Below are 16,160 nucleotides of genomic sequence, written 5' to 3'. Positions count from 1 at the left end.
ATTTAACCGAATTTAACCTGGCTGGAAGTTTTTGTGCTTGATATCTTCAGGGCTAGAATAACATCATGAGTATTGAAATCTTATATATCAGATGATGCACATATGAACCCCATGTATGCATCTGCAAAAGGGTCCATGAGCGTATTGACAAGGATTATCGGACTATATAGAACCCGTTTACGGCAACTTGGCTATCTCTAAGCCCATCGGTGACAGAGCGAACTCCGACTAGGTGTAATGGAACTTGTTCTACCAACTTCTGTCCACGGGTGATGATATTAGTATACCCCTCGACCGTGCGATCGATCCAACTCGGGTTTTGTTGAAGGTCTGACATCGCCAGGTGTTCCGCGGCCCACGCAGGATGAGCCAGAGTATCTTGTACAACAGATGCGTCGTATACATCAGCGAGCAGGGCCGCCTCTGTAGCTGCCGCTTGCGCCTCAGCAAGTTCTTTGCTCGTGGTCCCAGTGGGCGGTGGGATTTCGGCGCGAAGGTATCCCAAAATACGAATCTCAATTTTGCTTGTTTGGATAGCAAAATCTTCAAGGAGGCGAATTGAGACCACGCGTTTCGATAGTTGAGCCATATTTACTCTCGCTGCCTGGAGGGGATCCAGCGCCCGCACAGACAAAATAGCTGGGCCCCATTCATCAGTCTGGAGACCTTTGTTCGACCCAGTATCGAATCGAGCCCAGCCGAAGAAGTAGCCCCTTAACTGCTCCGTCACCCAGTCGGGCATTCTAATTAAGCTCAACTTTGGTATGTCTTCAGGGTTGTTGGGGTACAAAATTTGATCGGTTTGACAGCGAGCTTTGAATGTCATAGGAAATGGTGGCTGAGGACCGACATCGATAGAAACCGGGCTGCTTCCAGCTATTTCCGGCGCTGCTGGATTTATCTGAGATCGCCCAATAGGACCTTTAGGGCCATTGATAATACCACCCACGCGGTTCTCGATACCACTAGTCGTGTAAGCCTTTTGGACCGCATTCTTTGTCACCCACGATGGACGTAACGCAGCAGCTTTGGCTTGAAGCGGGGCAGCTTTGGCTTGAATGGCCATGGCGGCCGGACCTGCCGCGGTTCGCGCTGCAGTTTGGGCGTAAAGGCTCACAATCATAGCCCCAACCTCTAGAGGCAGCGTGCTCAAGCTCGCGCCACGAATAGAGCTAGGGGCAGTGGACGTAGAGAGCACCCGGAACACGGGGCTATTGCCAAGCACCTTCTTCTTGGGCCCTTGGCAGAGGACTAGCTGAAAATAACCATCGCCGGCCTCAGCAGGAATCCGCACAACGGCGGTTTCCCGTAGCTGATGTGTATCGCGCGGACGGGGCGGGGCCTTTTTTCGAAATTTCTTGATATCGCGTTGCCAAGCTCGTTCATCATCTGGAGTCACCTGGTCGGCCCTCAATGGCATACTCGGGGTCACATCTAGCCAGCTATCTCGGAGACGGAGGAACGACTTGAATTGCATCCCGGTCTTCCCGGTCCAACCTTTGCTCTGCAGCCACAAGGTGTGCTCAGGTGGCAAGGGGGCATCAGAGAAGATTGATATAGCGACTGATGTAGTGGGCCCACGGTAGAAAACCAGTCCATGAGAATGTCGCAAAATCGTAACATGCTTGTTTGATTCTGTCGGACGATTGATTAGACCGGTGAGGAAATGCCGGGCTTCGCTGTATGCCTTTTGAACAGGCGTCGGCTGCGGAGGAGTCGGGGATGAAGCTGGCCCTGCTGTCCTTGGCCGCGGCAGTAAGCCCGGACTTACAGGCCTGGGGGGTGGTGGTCCATAAAGGTCCGTATATGATGGGGGCTGTGATGATGGGGGCACAAGAGACGATGTACTGGCAGCATAAACAGTTGCTTCCCGCTGATCGGCCGCCGTACCTCGCAAGTTCGGGTTTGACACGGGTTTCCGTCTAACGCGAAATGATTCTGGCGGATAACTGGGGCTTAAATAACCAGATGACATTTTCTACATGATCCTCGAGGAGTACAACATACCCGGCCCAACTGTTCATTTTTAAGGGGCGTAATGGCCAAGAATGATGATTGGCCCGAGCTTGATTGCGGCCTAAGGCATAAAATCAATGCCTGATATTGGATATAAAAACCTCAACAACCTGAACAGTTGTCGAAGAAGATTCCAGGTCCAAAATGCTATTTATTTGACTCAACTCGTATTTGGGTGAGTACTGCTTCCAGTCCCCATACCGTGTAAACATCGCAAGAGTATAACTCTCCAAGACACTGTCAGCCCTTTGAGCGCGCATATACCGTCCCATCTCCTTTTAACTACAGTTGACTCTTGTTCATCTCCGACATTGGTCCGCTGATTTACTATTGAGCAAGCTTGTAGAGTGCTCAATCTCATTGTGTGAAAAACAAATATTCATGATTTTCACCATTTCCGCAGCTGCCACTGTCAGCTTGAACATCTTTCAAGGATTATAAGCAAGTATACCTGATATTCTATCACCGGCTGCATCGTTTTCATCACGTCCATTCATCCGAGTGTAGTGGAGGACAAGGTCGACCCGTGGCCGACGACCCGTTTGATACATTTCAAGTCGCACGGGAATATCGTGCGGTGTACTGCCACAAGGAAGCAATGTGGCGACGCTGACAGCATCTTCAATTGCCATAGCTGCCCCCTGTCCCATGTCTATTGAGTTGTCAGTGTATGTCACGCATTCGGTTTGTCAGGTTGAAGCTATTCAGTCGCTTACATGGCTGGAACGGATGTGCTGCGTCTCCCACAAGAGCAGCATGACCTCGAGTCCAGGTCGGCAGTGCATCCATATCGTACAGATCCCATACTTTGAGGTCTTTGTCCGCACTTGCGATGATTTGTTGAACACTGGGTGCAAACTTAGAAAAGGCCTTGACAATGGTAGTCTTGTCTCCAGCTGCCTGCCAGCCTATTAATCCCAATTTGTCAGTGTCTCTCTATGTTAACCCTCGAAGAAATCCCTTACTGTCACCTTGTTTATCTGCCTGAATTTCATCCAAAGGGACAAAAGCACAAAGATTGAGGATTTTGCTATCAGAGCAAGGGTAGGCCACGAGCCGCCGGTCATCAGATGCCCACTCAATAAACAAACCGGTGTCTCGCACAAAATCCACAGTGCTTGCATGTTGCCTTAACTGATCTGTGGGAAGAAGCCAACGAAAACATGACTTGCCGACGGGGTATGGAGAGGGAGATCCCGGGGCAATACTGTGACGAATTTGGGACTATAAATCAGTCAGAACAGGGAGAATCAGATAAACATCGGTGTTGATAATCTGATATTCATACATGCAGTCCATCTGCACCAAGGAGCAGGTCGGCTTTGAAAGTGCGACCATCATCGAGAGTGACCGACGGGCAAGCCCCTTCCACATTGACCTCGGTGATTCTACACCGTGTATGCAGCGTTGCAGTCTCAAGGGCACGTTGCTTGAGGTGATTGTGTAGCTCAACTCGATGCACAAGGTACCACTCCTATGTCAAAATTAGAATTGACCCAGCTAGATCCGCTTCATTCGCCTACTGCTTGCCAATGATGACGGGTGTCAGCGAACTCTCTCTTGTACATCAACTCCCCGTCAAATCCATATCTGTGTATCTGGAGAATGCAAAAAAAAAGATCAATTTAAACCACTCTTCTAGTCAAGAGACGAATCTGACCTCATGAAGTAATGTGCCCCCGAAATCAGCCGGATCAATGCCCATCCAGCGTAGCAAGGCAGTGCAATTTGGCGGCAAATGAACTGCGGCACCTGTCTCCTTCAAAAAAGCCGATTTTTCTAGAATCTAAGTAGGGTAAGAAATTGACTGTACAGCAAGCTTGATAGTTGTTTCCGGGGAAATACCACAACATGATGCCCCTGTTTTCCAAGGGCAATAGCTGTCGAGAGACCAGCAATACCGGCGCCGATGATGAGGACTTGAAGAGGCTGGTATGAGGTTGTCATAGTGAAGAGCCTGTGGAATTTGCAGATATATTGACTTGTCTCCTGTCACAGATCTCTGGGATTTATAGCGCTAGGCTCTCTCATCCGCGTTCCTGATTTGGAAATCCCCGACACTTATCTCCGAGTAGCCTAAGGGAAGTGGATTCTTAGATGCTGCTAGATCGTCCTTGTAATCTTGAATTATGGAAATTTGGGGATGGAACGGAAGACATCGGATGCACAAAAAGCGTTGAATATTGTTGGGTCGAGGTGATCGACACTGCATTGTTGGGCACATTCTTCACCTTCGCATCTTCCCCTTCTACTATATCCAGGCCAGGAAGGGAAAAGAATACATGAGTCAAGGTAGTATGATCATAGAAATTCACAACCCATGAAAACTGTTCTTTGAATTGGAGTCTCATAGTACGGTTCAATATCCACAAATCCATATTTCCGATACAACCGTTGTGCCGCTCTCATTTCAGGGAGTGTGTCTAGGCGCATCCCGCGGTAGCCCAGATCTCTAGCTTGCGCAAGGATCGCTTCGACAAGTTTTTCACCCAGACGTTCTCCGCGAGCTTCCTTGAGAACATAAAGACGCTTCATCTCGCACCAGTCATCAGAGTTGCGCCGCAGGGCCACACATCCGAGGGCAGAGGGGAACTGCGGGGAAGATATTAAGTCGACTAGTCCGTTCGTATTATATCCTCGAATACCCGTGCCCACCCGTGCGATCAAGAGAGACCCCCCTTGTGATGGGGCATATTTCCCTGGGAGGGAATCAAGTTCCTCTTGGAACGATTGAAAAGTGAGGTCAATGCAGAGGGATGCGGCATAGCCAAGAAATAATGAGAGGATAGAATCGGCATCTTCGGGGAATTGTGCCGGTGATATTTGGATATTCATGATAAAGAGGAAGATGAAGGATGAAGTTGAGATGTTCAAACATCAACTGTCTAAACTTGAGGTTGACAGGCAACCTCGATGACTCATGAGTCATAAGTTGCCGTTCACCATTCTCGTGTTCAGTCAAATAAGACAATAGCCCCATCTCACGAGAGTAATGGCTGTGATCATCATTGGTTTCTTTGGATAAATTTCGGTAAATTGAAGTTAAACAAACATGCCTCCCAGTCTATTGATTGTAAATGTTCCCTTGTCTCGCTGAATATCACCCATTGTACAAAACGCCAAACTCATCAACTCCCAAATCAAAAGGCCTCCCATGGATATATACATATCACATTACTGGTAGGTAACAGAGAACTCAGTGTCACTCTGGATATCCACATGGGCCTTCACGTTGCCATTCTGCTGGATATCCAGAACGGCAGCGTTTTTGACACCATACTTCGCACCACCAGCCTCGGCACGGGCACCGGTAAAGTCGACCTTGCCGAAGTTGACCAAGGGAACCATGGTGTTACCGGTGTTGAAGTCCTCGACTATCCATTCGGCATTTTGGCCAGCAAGGGTGGCAGAGCTCGAAGGTGCAGACAGAGTCTTGGTAACATTCTGGCCGCTCGACTTATTCTCGATGATGGCAACACCCCTGCTGGGCGAATATGTCTCGACCTTCGCGACGATCACGTCGCCTGCGGACAATTCGAGGTCAAAGTTCTCCGCACTTAATGGATACCACTCGTACCACGCGTCAAATGTCTGTTTGCCATCCTGGATATAGGCATCGATACCAGTCTGTAGAATGGCCTTGGTATAAGTGTCACCATCAATACCAACCCAGGCGGATACAGCCTGCATATTACCAGAGTCATCGGTGGCCGTTGGCTCGGGGACGGTGAATGTTGCAGACACAGCGGTGTAGGTAGCACTGGCGGGTGGTTTCTCACGCACGACCCCGGCCCAGTTCTTGCTATATTGCACATTGGCTCCCTCAGTTCCCTCCTTGAGCAGAACGCCCTTCTTTTCAGCGGGTAGTGACTGGCGTGACAGAGCGCCACGGGCCTGCAGGCGATCAACAAGGCCGCTGCGAGGGGCAGCGAGAGAGTTGCCTGCTAGTATAGCGGCAGTCAAAATCGTTGTGGTTGTGAACTTCATATTGATGGTGACGGTAGTGGAATTGAGCAGATCCTAGAACGGTATAGATAACAACGAGATGAAGCTATGACATGACTAGCCTGGTATCTCTTGAACTTAGCCTTCATGGTACTTATACCCAACATTTCATGTACGTTGCATGCGGCACGACATCGTGCCTAATCCGCATGGGGAAACGGAGCTCGTGGCGTGGTACTGATGACCCAAGGCACCAAATGAGACGCAATTATGGACCCGCCAGAGTGGAGTTATGGAAAGGGAAGATAATCACTCTTATTCCTGGCATCTGAGTAGCGTCAATCAACAGGTTTATGACCTGCCATTCGCTCTTCTCTCTTTCTCACTGATTGCTCATTATCCAGGCCAAGGTCGTCTTTCCGTTATCATCATGAGGTGCGAAGCCTGAATCAAATGAGCAGCTCAGCCGAGCTTGCTCGTTTTTGTGACAGGCACATTCCTAGAGACAGAAACATCTGACAGCGGAGCCACGACGGATCAGACGAAGATCAGCGACTCCCGATGTCCGCCACGAGATTCACCGAATTGAAGTGGCACGCATCCCATTGAGGATTAAAAATTAACATTGGATGCAGTGTCCATATTTCCAGGATTTGTGGTTATTCCATATTTGCGGATTGTATGTGACCACTTTGTATTGTTGGCCCTGGCATTCTCAATGCATCTACCGATGCTCACGATCCTTCTTCTAGAAGACGTCACAATCAGTCGAACAAAACACAACTAAACGGGCTCGAGTGATAGAGAATTTTTGAAATAGAATCACTCAAGAGAGCGTGCGTGCAATGTCACCTGGGTGCGGCTATGCATACGTGGATACTGAGCAAGGGATGACAACGTGTTCACATTCCTGAGTCTGCCGTGATCGAGAGTCCGGGAACAGTACACCCTGTGAGCAGTGGTCGCTTGACACGAAGCCAACTATTTTCGTGCACTGGCTGCCAGATCAAACTGTATGACTCTCGTGTTGAACTAGTATTGACGAAACAGAAGCAGATCCCTTGGAAACAGGACAAAACTGTCTTTTTTCAAGGGCAAATAGGAAATAAGAAGGGCCCAATTAATTCAAGGGGATGTAGTCTTGAGATAAAAGTCATAATATGTTCCTGAAGTGAAATCTGTAAAACTTGCCTTCAACTGTAAGTCCTTGCCTCCATTCTTTAGCATCACATAGGAAGCCGACGCATCTCGGCAAGAGACCAGAACTTGCGCATGTTGGCAGCTCCAAGAGTTTGAACCTCTTGGTCCAAGTGTGTCCACAGAACCTTGCCAAACCCTTCCATCAACCGCTTGACCTCTTCGCGACGCAAATCTTCCTCGCCGGACCGACACTTCTCAAGATACTTTTCGAGTTTCTCAAGTCCCGCATGAATTTGTCTGTGCTGACTCAATAGCTCGAGCTCCTTTCGAAACTCGGGCATTTTCTTCGCCAACACGGGGAAGATGTGTTGCTCTTCGATGGAGTGATGGAAATCCAACTGCGAGCAGAATTGAAGGCCCATCATGATCATCTGGCGGGCCGAGAGTCCCCGTTTTCCAGAGCTTTCGCATGCCTCCCAAAGCTGATTCCATGTTAATCGGAAATGGCTGTGCTGCATGAAAGTTAGTGGAATTGTGCAAATAAAAGTACCTAAGGTATACAAATGTATGATAGTAAGCTTACAAATCCTTCCATTTGCTCCGCCATGCGATTATAAGTCCGGAAATCATTTGTGGACAATGGAGAGTCGCCCGAATCCACAGAAGAAGAAGAAGAGGTCATATTGCCAAAACCCATTGGATTGAGGAGGCTTCGAGGAAGAAAAGCTGGCTGAGGGATAGATGTCAAAAGTAATTGGCGAGGAAAACGAAAATGCATGGGACGGCAGTTGGAAGCAATTTATTGCCGGAAAATAAAAGATATAGAAGACACTAGTACGGAGTAATGCGAACAGGCAATTTGGGGTTGATGTGAAAGCAGAAACTTCTGATTAGGGGCCTTGTTCTCCAGATCTGTCTATTTTTAGTTATCTTGGAAAAGTTCAGGACGAGAATTAGCCTCCTAAGGCTGATTGGTTCTATTTCTTACAAACATATAAATTTACATATACGGGATATTCCAGATCTTCAATGGATGTTTGCCACCTCGGGCGAACCGTTGGACAAAGATCTAGTACTCACTGGCTAGGGAGATAAATCTCCATTTCGATATAAGCACTTCTTCGGCACGACCTTGGCCATGGAAGTGCCGAATCGCAATTTGACATCCGTGCTGGGAAGACTAGTGGGTTGTAATTGGGAAGATTAGTAAATGTGCTAGGTGAAAGAAGAAAAAGTTATGTTATTATCATATCAATACACATCGGGGGCACCGGGAAGGGGCGAGAAAATAGTAAGACAATATGCCGCCGAAAGGGGGAATCGAAAATATTAGACAGTAAAAGGTCGTAACGCCGTGGATGTGAGAATAATAAGACAATCAAAGCTCTGGGTGTTCAAGCTGGTTCTTGACTGGCGGCCGGAAGTGGCCGGACGTGATTTCCTTGAAGGCAAGGTCGAACCGAGCGCCCATCATCCAGGCGGCGAAGATCATGACACTAGCGATAACAACAACGATAACGCCCATGAGAGCCATCATGAAGTAGACATCATTCTTGTTTTCGTCGTCTTCTTTCTTTTTCTGTAGCTCGGCCGCAGTGAGCTCACCAGAGACTTTGCGGTTGGCGGCCTCGGCGGATTGCGTCGGGAAGATGGTCTCAATGAACTTCTCGATCTGTCCGCAGACAATACTGATCTTCAGGAAGTTGGGATCCTTGGGGGTGTTCTTCTTGTGAATTTTGCGCGTATACTGGCGGAAGCTGTCGCACAGGACTGACAAGTTTTGTGTAGACTTGTGCATAAGATCACACGCATCTCCCTTGGTGATCTTAATATTGCGCTTGAAGATCTCGGGGTTGCGGAAACACAACTCCATTGTGGCTATGGCCATGGACTGCGGGATTGCGCAGAAGTTGAAAACACTCTGCTCTCGCAAACCAGCCAGATAGAACAGGCACTCCTCGGCATGCTCCAGCGCGTTGAGGACCATCTCTGAGCTGCAGTTAAGCGCTGCATCGAGGTGCTCTGGCTTGAAGAGATCCTCGAAGTTGTTAACATGCTTGGACCAAATTTCCTGGGGCCAGAATCGTCGGTTGTCATCAAAGTCCTCCCGAATGTCACGGATGATGTTGGTCTTCTGGAGGAAAAGGCCCATTGACTTGTGCAGCTTGGGGCGCTTCAACAGAGCCGGGTTACCAAACCCGGCCTCGACAAAGAGGCGAGTGAGGCCCTCGCCAACCAAACCAGCGACATAGTAGCAGTACAGATCATACTCCTCCTTGGTCTTCACACTGGCGTCGTCGTTCTCTGCCTTCACGGCATAGTCAGCCATTCCATTCCCCATCTTCTCGGTGATGTCCTTGATGATAGCCTGGTATTCAGGCTTCATGTTCATGAACTCAGTGATGACGTGGTTGAACTGAACCAGCAGCTCACGGTCCTTCTCCTCCGGTCGATTCCCAGTGAAATTCCAGCCATCTTGCGTCAGGATATCCTTGAACTCCCGGAGGAGAGGCTCTTTGGTAACCAGGGGAATAGAAGTATCATCCTCAATGGTATCCAGCCCACGGAGGACCAAGTAGAAAATGCAGATAGGAATCAACAGTTCGGGATGCAACTCCTTGATCACAGCACTGAAGCTGCGGCTTGTTTTGTCCAAAAACTTGAAACAGATCTTCTGATTCTCGGTCTCGTTTTTCTCGTTGCGCTCATGGGGCGGGTTGTGCCAGACTTTCCTATACGACGTGGATGATTAGCTCCACATGCTGAAGATGAATTTCGCAAACTTCACGACATACCATTGGAGGATTGACCTCAGCTGCATGGGGTGAAAGGAGTAGTAGAGAGCATTGCCGATGAGACCCATGATGGGGTGGGGGAGAGGCGCGTAAGCCAAATATTCAAGGAATTGGTACAAGGCAAGGTAGCCCAATCTTCAACTAGTGAAGCAAAGTGGAAACAGGATCCAGGATAAAAGGAATTGGAGCCGAGAATAAAAACAACAAACAAAAATAACAGAACCTGGGGGAACGGCAGATGGGGGGGAGGGAAAAGGGGAAAAGGCCAGAGCAGATTAAATGAAGAGTTAGCTGGCACGTGACTGAAGCAAACCATGCATACAATTTCCCCCACATGATATCAGCGCCAACTTCCGAAAAATATCTTGAGGTTCTGCCTAAACAACACAGGTCTATTGTTTTTTTCCTGCAGACCTTTTGAATCTTTTGAATCTATATCTTCACTCAACCCACTTCGCTCTTAAGTTAGGCTCGGTCGCTGCGATGGTTGCCGATACTGCCTACTACGACGCCCTAGGTGTCCCACCTACGGCCACCGAACTGGAAATCAAGAAGGCTTACCGCAAGCTAGCTATTGTCACTCACCCCGGTATGACCGCCTCTGGCTTAATATTCCTGTGCCAGTCCTTCTAATCTAGTATCGCAGACAAAAATCCCGGAGATGAAACCGCACACGAACGCTTCCAGGCGGTATGATTGCGCAAACCCAGAAATGATGCATATCACAGGAAGCTGATATCCTGCTATTATAGATCGGTGAGGCGTACCAAGTCCTGAGCGACGAAGATCTCCGAAAGCGATATGACAAGTTTGGCAAGGAGGAATCGGTGCCTGGTGGTGGTTTCGGTAGGTCAATCACATGCATGCTAATGTCCGGCACAACGTTTATGATTTGTCTTGTACAGAGGACCCGTCCGAATTCTTCAGCATGATCTTCGGCGGCGAGGCCTTTGTTGATCTTATCGGCGAAATCTCCCTGATGAAAGACCTCACCGCGACTATGGACATCACGATGCAGGAAATGGAGGAGGAAGAACTTGCCCAGACCGCAGAAGAAAAACTCAACATCCACGACGAGGAGGTGAAGGCTGCAGCTGGCGATTCGGCTTCTCCTTACAAACCCCACGACCCCGCAGCAGGGGCCGCCGCCAGCCTCTCTGAGAAGCCAACCTCCGACCAGAGCTCTGGCACCAGCACTCCTCGACGAAACTTTGGCCAACAGGCTCTCATGGACAAATCCGAAGAAGAAGCTCGCATGGAGGCAGCCGGTCTGTCTCAGGAAGAGAAGGAGCTGCGCAAGAAGGAGAAGAAGAAGGGTCTGTCCAAGGAGCAGCAGGAACGCCTTACTGCCTTCGAGGATGAACGCAGAAAGGCTCGGGAAGATCGTGTCAACACACTGGCAAACAAGTTGATTGATCGTTTGAGCGTATGGACTGAGACGGACAAGGGGAAGGATGTGTCCCATGCCTTCGAGGAGAAGATCCGACTTGAGGTCGAGAATTTGAAGATGGAATCTTTCGGTCTCGAAATTCTCCACGCTGTTGGTCAAACCTACGTTCAGAAGGGCACTTCCTTCCTCAAGTCACAGAAGTTCCTAGGTATCTCTGGCTTCTTCTCCCGCTTGAAGGACAAGGGCACCCTTGCTAAGGAGACATGGACCACCATCTCCACAGCCATTGATGCGCAGATGACTATGGAGGAGATGGCTAAGATGGAGGAACGCGGCGGTGAAGACTGGACTGACGAGAAGAAGGCTGAATACGAGAAGAGGGTCACTGGCAAGATTCTCGCTGCGGCGTGGCGTGGCAGCAAGTTCGAGATCCAGAGTGTCCTGCGTGATGTCTGTGACCAGATTCTGAGCGATAAGCGGACCCGACTTGAGAAACGCATTGAACGTGCGCATGCACTGGTGATTGCCGGCAATATCTACGCGAAGGTATATATACGTCTTTTCCATATATTAGGTACCATGCTAACCACTGGCTTCTAGGCCGCACGCGACCCCGAGGAAGAGGGCGATTACATGGCCTTCGAACAGCTTATGGCCGAGGCAATGAGCAAAAAGGGCAAGGATGAGAAGGACAAGGACAAGAAGAAGAAGAAGTCCAAGCACGACCATGAGGAGACCCACAGCGGGAAAGAGCCTGGGGAAGAGACCACTGTTTGATTGCCTCATTATCCATCTCATTTTTCTTTTCTCATTTTTTTTTGGGTTGAGTTCCATCTCGTACCTTGTTTTTCTTGATAGCCGGTTCATTATATCCTGGACATACATGTTGGGTTTGCTTTTTACTTTTTTCTCGGGCTTAACGATTCTGCTTTTCGCGGCGCCTGCATGGTTGCGAGTTGCGATGTGCAGTTTGTTCGAGCGATAGATTGAACTATATACCTCCCATGCCATTTGATTAGTCGCAACAGCACGGCAGCGGTTTGATGCGGATTGTATGAACATAGGTGCTCTTGATGATCACATTGAAACAAATATTGACATGACATATTCCAAGGTTATTAGTACTGTAGGTGGTATAAGGTCGAAAATACGCAGAAGATATAACCCACTCCCGATGACAATCATTACTATTCCTTTCAAAGACGACAATAAACACTACAGGGAGAGACCGGATCAGACTGCGACGATTATGCTGGGCTGATCCCGGGCGGAACTGTATGGTCCTAAGTCCCACACTGCTAAGGGCGAGGGTGAGAAAGTGCTAAGCGCTTGGCAGTTCGCCTGTTCATCAAGACCGTTAGCATCACAACATCACAATTTCCATGAAACTACAGAATTCGTACTCATTGGCGCTTCATGAGCAGGGTCAGCACTAGTCTGGTGCGCAGCAACTTCGTTCTCCTTCCTGAGAGACTGATACCCAGCCCAGTCAGACACCAAAACACCACACATGGCAAGAATGGTGAATACAACGAGGGCAACAAAGAGTAGCCTAGATATGAGTTGAACGTCAGGTCAGTTCCTTGCACCGCGTGTGGATTGTCTGGAGATTCTCGGGGAAACCTACCAAAGGAGCACGCCAAAGGCAAGCACAGCATTGTAGTAGGGATTTAAACTAGTACCACCACCAAGGAGACTGGCGAGGTCAGCGAAGCATGCCAGCCAAAATACCATAGTGACGAAGTAAATGGCCACGAAGGTAGCGGCGAGAACAGTGTTGAGCTTTGCGGTCACGAAGCCCTTGCGAGTATAGTACCAGGGCAGCGCTAGGGCGGCGACTGTCACAAGAATAGTCCAAACTGAAGAGAAGACAAGGAAGACGAGGATGGCCGGAGGTTCCACATTGATTTGACCGTACGAATAGCCCGAATATGCGTTCCAGGTCGTGATTTCTTGCGTGCCAGAATATGCGGCAGTAATGAAAGCCGAGAGGCCCAGCTCAACGATGGCAAAGGCCAAGGAGGTGCCCAATAGGACATACAAGACAATACTAAGAGCCAGCATAGTAAAGTCGATATAGCTAGTATATAGCTATTGTGGAGGACTCTGCAAGAGTATCGAGATAAAGACACAAATGTTCTCGAAATACCCCCCAAGGGCAGGATCCCTTCCGCTTTATGATTTTTTTCCACATGCTCATGATGGGGCTCGTAATTGGAAACAATGCAGGAGAAGCCTTATTTACAGCTTCTACGGAGTATATTCTAAGCCAATTGATATGGAGCTCAGCGCCACCAAGAGGTGTAAACTCCACTGCCTCGTGTCTGATACGAGCAGCCGTATAGACAGGCTGACCCGAATTAGTACAAGGTAAGCGAATGGGTGTTTAGGGATTATCATACTTCATATGTTGTATAGATTACGGAGTATATGTTGTAGAGTTGAAGATTCATTCCCTCAAAGCATACGGAGTACGGAGGAGTACTCCGTACAGCGTTAGGGTTGGCAGTGGGTTAAGAGATGTCATGTGCCGTGTTTTCCTCCTTCGTTTCTTTCCCCTTCGTTTCCCCTTCGTTTCCCCTTTTCTCTGATGCATCACGCCTGCACCAAGTTGATACGAATTCAAAGCCTAATTAGTGATAGTTAGCCCCACACCCTATCAACCTTGAAAATCTCGTATTTCTCCGACTTTTGTGTTCCCATGATCTGACTCGGCTTAATAGGACCTTGAACTTCACCGGGGGTTAAGCATTTCCCCACACCCTGTGGACGGCCTTGGCTATCAAAATCTCGGGAATCACCGCAACTCAAAGAGGTTAATCTTTTCCAATATACAACATACAAAATACAACATTATGATAGTTCTAAGGTCACATCGTGCCGGATTTAAACGGCGAAAGGGATCCTACGCGATTCCACACAAGGAAAGAGACTTGGTCGATCCCCGTTTCCCCTCTCCACAGGGCAGATAACATGCCATATGATAAGTCGGCGATTCCTTGCAGCAATTGTTTTCAACCCTTTTTTTCGTGTCTAGGGAAAACAATAGCATCAGTATGGCGTCTCTACACTCATCTGCCATAGCCCTGTTGGCCCTTGCGGTAAGCACTGCTGCAATTGCCTCAAGCTCTGCGGCCGCAGCTGGCCCCACCGGTCTCTCATATCCGTCCGGGTTTGATATGAAAACAAGCTGGGCTAACCTCAGCCCTTATACCGATGCATCAGGTTTCAATGTCTCCAAGGGTTTTCCATTGGAGTGTGAACTGTCGCAAGTGCATGTGCTACATCGCCATGCCCAGCGATATCCGACACAATGGCCTCTCGATGGGGAAGGCATGGAGAACTTCGCCCAGAAACTTATCAACTACACCAAGAAATATCCCAATAAGAAGATCGGCTCTGGATCTCTGGCTTTCTTGGACGATTGGGAGTATATGCTTGGTTTAAACACTCTACTCCCCACTGGCGCCGCTACCGAAGCCACTTCCGGTGCGCAATTCTGGAGTCAGTACGGCCGATTGCTCTATCGCGCAAAAAATGGTGATGCGGCTTGGGATGCATCGTTGAACGTGTATCCCAATGGTACCGCGCGTCCAAAGCCGACTTTCCGCACCACCTCGTACCCCCGGATTTTGGAGAGTGCTCGCTGGTGGCTGAGTGGCTTCTTTGGAAACACGGGAGGCAACAGCTCATACTCAGAGTACAATCTGACTATTATCCCCGAGGTTGAAGATTTCAACAACACTCTATCATCAACCGAGTCCTGTCCCAATGGCATGGAGCCGGGTGACAATGCCGCCCAGGTGTTCGCGTTGTCTTTTGTCAAAGACGCCCGGAAGCGCCTTGCTGCACACCTTCCCAAGGACTTCAAGCTCGATACCGTGGACATCCTGGCGATGCTTAATATGTGCCCCTACGAGTATGCGACTCTGGGTCGATCATCTTTCTGTGCGCTCTTCACTGAGCAGGAGTGGCGCGACTTTGAATACTACATTGATCTCCAATTCTACGGTGACTACGGCTTCGGTTCCCCTAGTGGTCGCGCCCAGGGAATTGGATATGTTCAGGAGCTGGCAGCGCGCCTGCAGTCCAAGCTCATCCCGAGCAGTGACAGCAGCATTAACTACACATACGATGATAACACTAAGACTTTTCCGCTCGACCAGCCACTGTACATGGACATGTCTCACGATGATATTATCGTGTCCGTACTGGCTGCTTTGGGCTTGGACTACTTCAAGTACGGCCCTCATGGCCTGCCTGTCTCGGTTACACACGCCCCGCCCCGCACCTTCAACCTGAACCAGATGACTCCCTTTGGTGCTCGTCTATTCTCTGAAGTTTGGACCTGCCCCAAGGATGTTTCTTTCAAGTACTTACAGGTGCAGAAGTACAAGAACCCGGATCTATCATCCAAGTCCGACACTACTGACTACATCCGATTTGTGTTGAACAATGCGCCCGTGCCTCTGGATGGTCTGAAGGTCTGCGATGGATCCGTGAATGGGTTCTGTAAGGTCGGAAAATTCCTCAGCGCTATTCCCGATCTCAACAAGGAGGCCATGTACCAGGAGGCTTGTTACGGGGACTATAACATCACCAGCCAAGTAGGCAATGGGCAACCGAGAAAGCCTTGAATTGGGATATGCAGTTTGCTCATAGCGGTGCAAAATTCACCCGGCTCTGATCTTGGTGATCTAGATAGGTGTACATTTTCTTATAGACTCTAGCAGCAATAGACCGCCGTACCTAGATGGCTTGCTCTAGTGGGCATCTGATAAAATCCTAGTATATAAACAAGTTTGAGACTTTCTTCTTCCCTCCTCTCCCGTCTGCTATGTCCCCAGAAACAATTAACGTGGGCAATATGACGT

The 16,160-nt window shown here is 49.1% G+C and overlaps 8 protein-coding genes across 8 annotated transcripts; 2 read left to right on the top strand and 6 right to left on the bottom strand.

Moving 5' to 3' along the window:
* Positions 1-154: 154 nt before the first annotated feature.
* Positions 155-3,963, bottom strand: PEX2_081650 (LipA and NB-ARC domain protein; the record flags this gene model as incomplete). Its single annotated transcript, XM_016745435.1, has 6 exons — positions 155-1,938; positions 2,483-2,668; positions 2,733-2,924; positions 2,982-3,240; positions 3,305-3,490; positions 3,862-3,963. The coding sequence occupies 6 exons, from the start codon at positions 3,961-3,963 to the stop codon at positions 155-157; spliced, it is 2,709 nt and encodes a 902-aa protein (XP_016602183.1).
* A 354-nt stretch (positions 3,964-4,317) lies between these two features.
* Positions 4,318-4,851, bottom strand: PEX2_081640 (Acyl-CoA N-acyltransferase; the record flags this gene model as incomplete). The annotated part of the gene is made up of 1 exon (XM_016745434.1): positions 4,318-4,851. One exon carries the CDS (start codon positions 4,849-4,851, stop codon positions 4,318-4,320), a length of 534 nt encoding a protein of 177 aa, XP_016602182.1.
* Positions 4,852-5,190: 339 nt separating this feature from the next.
* On the bottom strand, positions 5,191-6,003 carry PEX2_081630 (A4/G1 family peptidase; the record flags this gene model as incomplete). Its single annotated transcript, XM_016745433.1, has 1 exon — positions 5,191-6,003. The coding sequence occupies one exon, from the start codon at positions 6,001-6,003 to the stop codon at positions 5,191-5,193; it is 813 nt and encodes a 270-aa protein (XP_016602181.1).
* Positions 6,004-7,187: 1,184 nt separating this feature from the next.
* Positions 7,188-7,798, bottom strand: PEX2_081620 (hemerythrin domain-containing protein; the record flags this gene model as incomplete). The annotated part of the gene is made up of 2 exons (XM_016745432.1): positions 7,188-7,613; positions 7,685-7,798. The coding sequence occupies 2 exons, from the start codon at positions 7,796-7,798 to the stop codon at positions 7,188-7,190; spliced, it is 540 nt and encodes a 179-aa protein (XP_016602180.1).
* A 681-nt stretch (positions 7,799-8,479) lies between these two features.
* On the bottom strand, positions 8,480-9,964 carry erg9 (bifunctional farnesyl-diphosphate farnesyltransferase/squalene synthase; the record flags this gene model as incomplete). Its single annotated transcript, XM_016745431.1, has 2 exons — positions 8,480-9,833; positions 9,897-9,964. 2 exons carry the CDS (start codon positions 9,962-9,964, stop codon positions 8,480-8,482), a joined length of 1,422 nt encoding a protein of 473 aa, XP_016602179.1.
* A 415-nt stretch (positions 9,965-10,379) lies between these two features.
* On the top strand, positions 10,380-12,063 carry PEX2_081600 (DnaJ domain protein; the record flags this gene model as incomplete). Its single annotated transcript, XM_016745430.1, has 5 exons — positions 10,380-10,485; positions 10,543-10,586; positions 10,649-10,742; positions 10,802-11,832; positions 11,887-12,063. 5 exons carry the CDS (start codon positions 10,380-10,382, stop codon positions 12,061-12,063), a joined length of 1,452 nt encoding a protein of 483 aa, XP_016602178.1.
* A 544-nt stretch (positions 12,064-12,607) lies between these two features.
* Positions 12,608-13,350, bottom strand: PEX2_081590 (uncharacterized protein; the record flags this gene model as incomplete). The annotated part of the gene is made up of 3 exons (XM_016745429.1): positions 12,608-12,627; positions 12,690-12,838; positions 12,914-13,350. The coding sequence occupies 3 exons, from the start codon at positions 13,348-13,350 to the stop codon at positions 12,608-12,610; spliced, it is 606 nt and encodes a 201-aa protein (XP_016602177.1).
* A 992-nt stretch (positions 13,351-14,342) lies between these two features.
* Positions 14,343-15,923, top strand: PEX2_081580 (histidine phosphatase family protein; the record flags this gene model as incomplete). The annotated part of the gene is made up of 1 exon (XM_016745428.1): positions 14,343-15,923. The coding sequence occupies one exon, from the start codon at positions 14,343-14,345 to the stop codon at positions 15,921-15,923; it is 1,581 nt and encodes a 526-aa protein (XP_016602176.1).
* Between the last annotated feature and the right edge of the window lie 237 nt (positions 15,924-16,160).

Source organism: Penicillium expansum, assembly GCF_000769745.1.
Source record: "Penicillium expansum strain MD-8 chromosome Unknown contig273, whole genome shotgun sequence".
Taxonomy (NCBI): Eukaryota; Fungi; Ascomycota; class Eurotiomycetes; order Eurotiales; family Aspergillaceae; genus Penicillium; species Penicillium expansum.
Note: the sequence above shows the minus strand (reverse complement) of the source record. Positions and strands in the feature narration are given on the sequence as shown.